Source organism: Neltuma alba, unplaced genomic scaffold (genome assembly GCF_004799145.2).
Source record: "Neltuma alba isolate B1F8T4 unplaced genomic scaffold, ASM479914v2 tig00010471_pilon, whole genome shotgun sequence".
In the NCBI taxonomy this organism is placed as follows: domain Eukaryota; kingdom Viridiplantae; phylum Streptophyta; class Magnoliopsida; order Fabales; family Fabaceae; genus Neltuma; species Neltuma alba.
Genome location: NW_021635359.1, coordinates 283929 through 291323, shown reverse-complemented (window position 1 = coordinate 291323; position 7395 = coordinate 283929). Strand labels below are relative to the sequence as shown.

Here is a 7395-nt window from a genome sequence, read left to right as displayed (position 1 = left end):
AAATATCATGATATTATGAGATAAGGATATATTATATCTTATCTCATATTTTATCTAATGGGCTCAGTGGATATTTTTATGCTACCCAAAATATCCCTGACAAAAGCTATAAATAGAGGCTTCCCCCCATCAGTTCAAATCACTCCAGTAGTAGAGTTTTTCTACTATATCTCTCTCTCTCTTATTTTCTTTCTTGCAAAAGTGGTGCTCTGCTGTGCACTTAAAAGCTTAGACTTTTATAGTCTAGCTTAAGCATGAGCTAAGAAGATCCGACTAACCCGACCTGAGATCCGACCCGGTATGTTTTCGATTCATTCTCCAATTTATCTAACAGTATGTATATCGTGTGTTAAAATATTACGATTTACCTCTCATAATTGATTATAGGCGTAAACCAAATGAGCCCAATAATTCATGTAATTTATTTTAAAATCAATTTCAAGCATGTCATTTTCTTTAAAAAAAATATTACGAGTATTGTCTTTTCCTCTTTAGCTGGATATCATTTTACACATCAATGAATTAATGACTCCCAAGATGTTGCTTAAAAAAATGATGAATGCACATGTGCGTCCAAATTTAATTACTATAATCTATAATACTACTCATAAATAATCGATAGCATGACAGTAGTATTTCTTAATTACCTTTCTGTACATTGCCTGCTTGTCACAATATAGTACTCTTAATTATTACTACACTGGCTCTTAATATAAAACGTAATTGACTAATTTAATATTAAGAAAGCCAAGTAAATTACTTAACTTTCTAGCCAAAATTAAAATAAATTACTTAATTATAGTATATGTTGAATGATTTCTTTAAAATACTTATATTTATATCTATTGTTATATTATAACTTATTTTTGTCAAACATTATATTATATATTAGTTTATAAGTCAAGTAAATTAGTTTAAAGAAAAACAATAAATATAAATATTTAAAATAATTTATTTAGCTTTCATAATCTTCTCAAATTAGTCAATTAAAATATTAATTAATTATTAATCTGTATGGGACGATCATAAAGCAAAATATTGGGCTAATTAATTTTAAAATTAAACCTCATATTGAGATTCAAAATATACGAAGACGTCTCCTAGTCTTCCGTGAGGTAAAAAAAGGTGACCCCGCAGAGCTAATAAAAATATCAAAAGAAAAAAATGCATGTAAGAAAAGGAATAGAACCAGATCTACTTTTCAGACAAAATCAAGTAATTACTACCCCACATCTTCCATTTTTGGAAGATAGGTATTTTATTTTATACTTAAATTTTTATAATTTTTATATTAAAAATTAAAAATATAATATAATCTTCTGTTTTTTGTTTTTTTTTTAAAAAAGTGAAGTTTTAGCCTATATTCTTTGCTGAATATTTAATATGTATTATATAAATCAATATGTTAAGTAGACAAAAAGTAACAACCAAAATGCCCAGGATAATTTATATTAAGTTGCATTCATTGCACATTGTCGGCAATGTTTCTCAGTTATTGACCGATTACGATTCATATAGTTTATTTTAAATATTTTTTCAATCACAACGTTTATCTTTAAAAAAATTTTATTATATTTTTCTTTGGATGTCATTTCGACCATGAATTAGTATCCCAAAGATATATATTGCTTAAAAGTGATGAAGAGTGTTCATAACTAATTCAGGCAACAACAATTAGTTAAAATTAGTTAAAAATATACTTTTGTTTTTAAATATATGCCCTATAATAAATAAGAATAAAAATAAAAGACAATGTGTAGGGAAATGTGATAATAGAATATAACAAAGGAAAGAAAATAAATAATTAATGATAAAATTGAAAAAAAATCCAAACTAAAACTTATAAAATAGATCACATCCCTTTCTAAATCTCAAACTTATAAATAAGGCTAGGGGTTACTATGGTCAGCCTAAGATATTCTGATAAAAGAATCAACAGAAAAATTATAATTTATAGTATGCTTATGTATCTCATTTATTGCAAATCACAGTACGATTCACTTCTTGTGCTCATCGGCACTGTCTCTTGCTCTTTTCTTTTTTTTCTTTAGCCAGCCTCTTGCTCTCAACTCTTGTTAATTAATTTATACAAAAATGGGAGATAATGATGGAAAATATTAAGTTAGTTTTCAAAACCATATCCTTGTCTCATATTAACATATCAAAAAATATCCAGATGTCTTTAATTTTTTTCTTCTTCCGGTAAATTAAAAATGCTACCCAACAGCTCCAGTGAATAGAAAATATGAAATGATCCCCAAATTATATATTAGAAAAGGAATTATAATAAAGGCAGCCTACCTTTTAAGACAAAATCAATTGAAACCAACCCCACACAGCACCCTTTTTTTGGACAATAGATATTTTATTTTATCTTATCCTCAATTTCTTTTAATGTTTTCTTACTTTAAAATAAAAATTAAAACATAATCTTCTAATTATGGTGTTTTCTTTTTTTTAAAAAAAAAAAGAAGAGGTTTTAACTTTAAGAATTAAAATAGAAAAACTTTTAATTTATAACATCCCAATCAAATAAGAGGGCCTTTGAATGAAGACTATAAGTAAGTACTTGGTGTTTAAGCGCGCCATTGAATCAAGAATGCAAGTACTATGCATTTCGTATAAGTGCCGGAACCGGATCCTCTCAGAAGCGAATTTCTCAGCGTCTCTCAGAATCTGCACATCCTGTCCGTCCATTCCATCATGAGCGTCCAGAAAGTGACACATCATGGAACATTTAAAATAGCATCTAAACCGTTCATCCCATTATAATCCTCACGGCCCATTCAATTCCAAAATCCCTTCGGCCTTCACAAAAATACCTTCTCAGTTTGCCGTGAATTTCCAACCTAGTCGGCGACGCAAACAGGGAGCTCCATGGTTATCGATGATTAGGCACCATGAGAGAATCACCATAGTTTTGCCGAAAGCAACTTATTGGGTCTGGTATCTACCTTAAAACTCTTCCTTCATATCTTTGTTCTTTTTCCCATCCCTTTCTGATTGCGCTTCTTCCTCTGCATCTCCTTGCTTTTTTCTGTTCTTCTTTGCATTTGTCTACTTATTTAAATTCCTGTAGCTATTGAAAGATTTTTTGAATCTTAACATCCCACCGTTTTTTAAGTGAATTTCCGTATTGGTGTATTTTAGTAAGGCTATGAATTCAGAGAAGCTAGAATGAGGCAACCCATTCTGAATACTATAATTTTAGTGCCCTTTTTTGGCGTGTTGCATTGCATTTGACTACCTTGTGAAGAATTTGGAAATTTGCTTTAATGCTGCCTTCTCTTAATGATTCGAGCTTTGGAGAATGGATGTTTGTTTTTATTAAGTATTTTTCTTTACTGCACCTGGATTGAATTGATTTGTAATTACGCGAATGTCAGTTCAATTTCTTTGCTGTCAAATAGAATATGTGCATATTTTTTTTTATTAACTCCTCAAATTCTACAATTAAGTATGATGATAACATTCATTCAAGTCTCAATATTTAATTGTATCCTGAAGGGGCACTGAAAGGATTGTGGTCAAATAGGCTTTATGTTCTTCAGCTACAAGGTTTACAACTAATGTGTAATTAGAAATAGGAAGCACCATGTTAAAAGCCAGATTACATGCCCCATGCTAACAAGTTGTTGATGGGCAATAAACTAATTTTAAATGGGAGAACCTTTTTTTTTTTTGGATGAATTACAATTTACTTCACAATAGGATCTATCTTCAGTTTGGGAACAATTACCCGAATGGGCATTAAAATTGCTAATATCCTGAGTTTTGATTCTTTCTTTTTTCCCAATAGCTTCATATAATGATAATGATTGCAAAAATTATTATAATCTATAGTCTTTCTTAAAGATGTCTTAGATTTAATATGATTCTTTGTGTCCAATCTTTTGTTTTCTTCCCATACATATTCAATCAATGTCCATATCCGTAGGATTGATTCTCATGTCATTAACTATTTTCATGAGATTGGAATCTGGATCGCTGGATGAATTTAACAATTTATGTTTATTTGCTGATTGGTTCTGCATCATATAGTTGATTGAAGCTTCAATCTACTTGATGGTATGAGTAGTCCCACGGTTTGTCTATGTTTCAATAATAGTAGAATGAAGCTAGTGATGAAATATTTCTGTTGATTAAAATGTTTAAGAGATTATATTAGTCACTCACTTTTCCTTTAATTTCCTATAAGGTCTGTTAGAATTTGCTACCACATTGAACAAAATAGAATTTGCCATCATACTTTACTCCTATATTGAACAAAATAGGACTTGTTGAGATCAAACTAGCTGTATCCTACCATACAGAAGAGAAAGTTTCTGCTTGCTTGCTGTCAGAGCCAGCTTTGGTACATAAAAGAAATCAAACCCTCCAAAAAAATATGAGAGATATTTGAGATAAATTCTTGCTACATGTATTTTGTTTGAGCTGATTATCAAAAAACGCAGAAGAACTTTCTACATTAAATGACTAAATTGTTGGATTTTGAATTGTCATTGCAGGGAGTGGTTGCCTTGTCATTTATGCTGACTAAATATTGTTGAAGCTATAGAAGATGGACCTTCACCCACTAGGAATTGATTGGGCATTGGTGAAGCTATAGAAGATAGACCTTCACCTTCTAGGAATTGATTACACATTGCTGAAGCTGTTATGGAAAATGGACCTTCACCTAATGACAAGGAAGAAAGAAGAGCAATGCAGATGTTAGTATAGTGTTATAAAGAATGACAGTTCTATTTGGCATCATGATGTATTATATACATTGATTTTAATAAAAGTGACAATTTTCCCTTAACTTTTGTTGTTTCTATCTTGTTTTGTTTTTTTTTTTTTTGGTTGGGTACCTGTCAATAAAAATTCCTCTTCTTCCAATGCTTCCAATAATTGTGTTGGATCATCTAAGGGAGCCTATAAATCACAAAGAAAAGTATGCATATTATTAACATTAATAGAATAAGTCACAAAGGACATTAATTTTGGACAAAAAACTTACCATCAACATACTAGAAAATGACTGCACTTGAGGTAGTACTTGTAATGTTGGAGGTGCAGAACATGAAATTGGAGCATTTGATTCCTCACTTCTTACATTGGCTAGGGACCTACTTATCTTTCCCAGACGCTCACGAAAATTCTTAAATCTTTTCTTTCTCTTAGTTCCATCTCTCTTTTTGATGCCCTTGGGTTGTTTATGTTTCATGTCCATCTTCTTTTTTTCATTGCTGCCCCCTTCTTCCTTGCTTCTATCTTCTTCCTTTTTGTTGTCATCATTTGAATTCCTTAGCCTTGAACGGAAGTCTCTTGCTTCTTTATGAAGCTTAATTATAGAGTTGTGGACAAAGGCAGAAGTCTTTGGACAGTCAGACATTTCAGCTGCTAATGTTATCATCATGTGACATAATTGTCGATATGTTTGTGTGCTTTGAAGCTTAGGATCCACTTGTATTTCATTTCCTCTAATATCATGTATTACACCATCTCTTGCATCTTTGGTCCATCTTTTCAAAATGTATTTTTCTGGTAATTTTCTCACTTCATTTAGCTCATATACTTTTAGAGCATGACAACATAATATTCCAATTGATTCAAAATTCCTACAACTGCACCATATAGAATCATCCTTTGGATCAAATGTCAATGTCCACATTTTGTCTTCATTAACCATAGTACCAATATATGTGAACAATGGACCTTTCTCATCTCGTGAGGAAATGCATGTGGCAAAAAAGAGATCCAATTGCTCTTGGAACAATTCTAACACAGGGGCAGTGTAAATTTTAGCAAGTTGTCGTAGTATAGGTGAACTTTGGACCATCAATCGTGGTTTTTTCTCCCTTGCTTCATACTCACATTTCATCTCATTATACCTCTTATCTGCAACAACCCGCTCAAACTTTTGAAGAATTCATCAATATTATGACTTGGGTTTGTAACACTCTTGATATCTGCATTGACGCTTTCACTAATTTGTGTGCTACGTATACCAAGAGTAATATAGTATTTCATATAACACCATGCCCATTTCTCTTTGATTTCATATATAGACTTCATCCATAAGTTGTCTTCCAAATTGAATGATGATATTAGAGAAGCCCATGTTTCTTCAAATTGTGATTTGTCCTCAATAGCAAACATACATTTATTGAAGTCCCGCAAAAAATGTGAACCACCCTTCATCTTATTTCCTAAATGTTTTATCCCATTTTGCTCAATATGCCATGTGCATAATGCATGTTTCACTTCAGGAACAACTTCATGTAGTGCTCTTGCCATTGCTTGATCTTGGTCAGTAAACATAGTTGCAGGCCTCTTTTGCTTGTTTGCTTTGAGGAAAGTTTCAAACAACCACTTAAATGATTCTGTGGTTTCATCATATAACAAAGTTGCACCAAAAATTATAATTCCTCTGTAATGATTAAGTCCTGAAAATATGGCAAGAGGCCTATGGTTACGGTTTGTGCAATATGTGGTGTCCAATGAAATTACATCTCCAAAATAAGCGTAGTCTACAAGCATACGAGCATCAGCCCAAAAAATATTTGTAATTTGATTTTCCACATCAAGTTGGTATGAATGATAAAATGAAGGGTTCTCAATAATCTGTTCTTCAATATAATTCAATAACCATCCAACTTCTCCATTTTCCATACTTCTTTTTTGTTTAATCTTCAAATAATTTTTCATATCAACTCGTGTGAAACTGAGATTAGCTCGCCCACCTGCTTGCTTGCTCATAAGGTCAAATGTTGTTTTTTGTTGAAGTCCAGCATCCCTAGCCAAATCACTCTCATTTGCTTGTGCATCACTTATTTTTCGTTGAGATCTCATCATATGCACTGTTTCTTGAAGATGTAATGGGTGGTTATGCTCTTCTATGAAGCTGGTGATCTCGTATTTACCTTGCACTAAATTAACTATCATTCCAGCTTTACAATTGGTTCTAGTCTCAGGACGATGGTTGGTGGCTGAGGTGTACCTTTTATCTGGTCTTCGTTCACCCTCTTTTGAACATTTATATCTATATGCAATAATAGTCTTCTTATCTTTTTTACTCTTTGTCAACCCATTTTTTCTTGCACTAAAGCCTACTCTGGAAGCATATTCATTCCAAAAACCCCATGCCTCCTCTAGATTATCAAATTGTTTTCCCACTCTAGGAGCCAAATCAGTTTCCATAAATTGAGACCTGCAAAATAAATCTATGCACCACACATCATAAAAACTTCTGTAAAACTTAGAAATTACATAAGTTAAATATAAAAAAACTACATTTGAAAGGAGAACTAAACATTTCACAACTTTGATCTTATGTGATGAAGAATATATTATATAAAGAGAAAATAAACAATTTAGAGTGTAATACTAGTGACAAAATGCAATGTTCTT

General features: G+C 31.7%; 1 protein-coding gene and 1 long non-coding RNA gene across 2 annotated transcripts; one reads left to right on the top strand and one right to left on the bottom strand.

Annotated features, from left to right (window-relative positions):
* The first annotated feature begins 2656 nt into the window (after positions 1-2656).
* Positions 2657-4804, top strand: LOC114756743 (uncharacterized). The gene is made up of 2 exons (XR_003741496.1): positions 2657-2946; positions 4509-4804. It is a non-coding gene; the product is annotated as an uncharacterized LOC114756743 (long non-coding RNA).
* Positions 4805-5862: 1058 nt separating this feature from the next.
* LOC114756747 (protein FAR1-RELATED SEQUENCE 5-like) lies at positions 5863-7185 on the bottom strand. Its single transcript, XM_028945679.1, has one exon. The coding sequence runs from the start codon at positions 7183-7185 to the stop codon at positions 5863-5865; it is 1323 nt and encodes a 440-aa protein (XP_028801512.1).
* Positions 7186-7395: the final 210 nt, after the last annotated feature.

Excerpts from the sequence above, each read along its gene's own strand:
- LOC114756747 (XM_028945679.1), bottom strand. The coding sequence starts at position 7,185 with ATGGAAACTGATTTGGCTCCTAGAGTGGGAAAACAATTTGATAATCTA.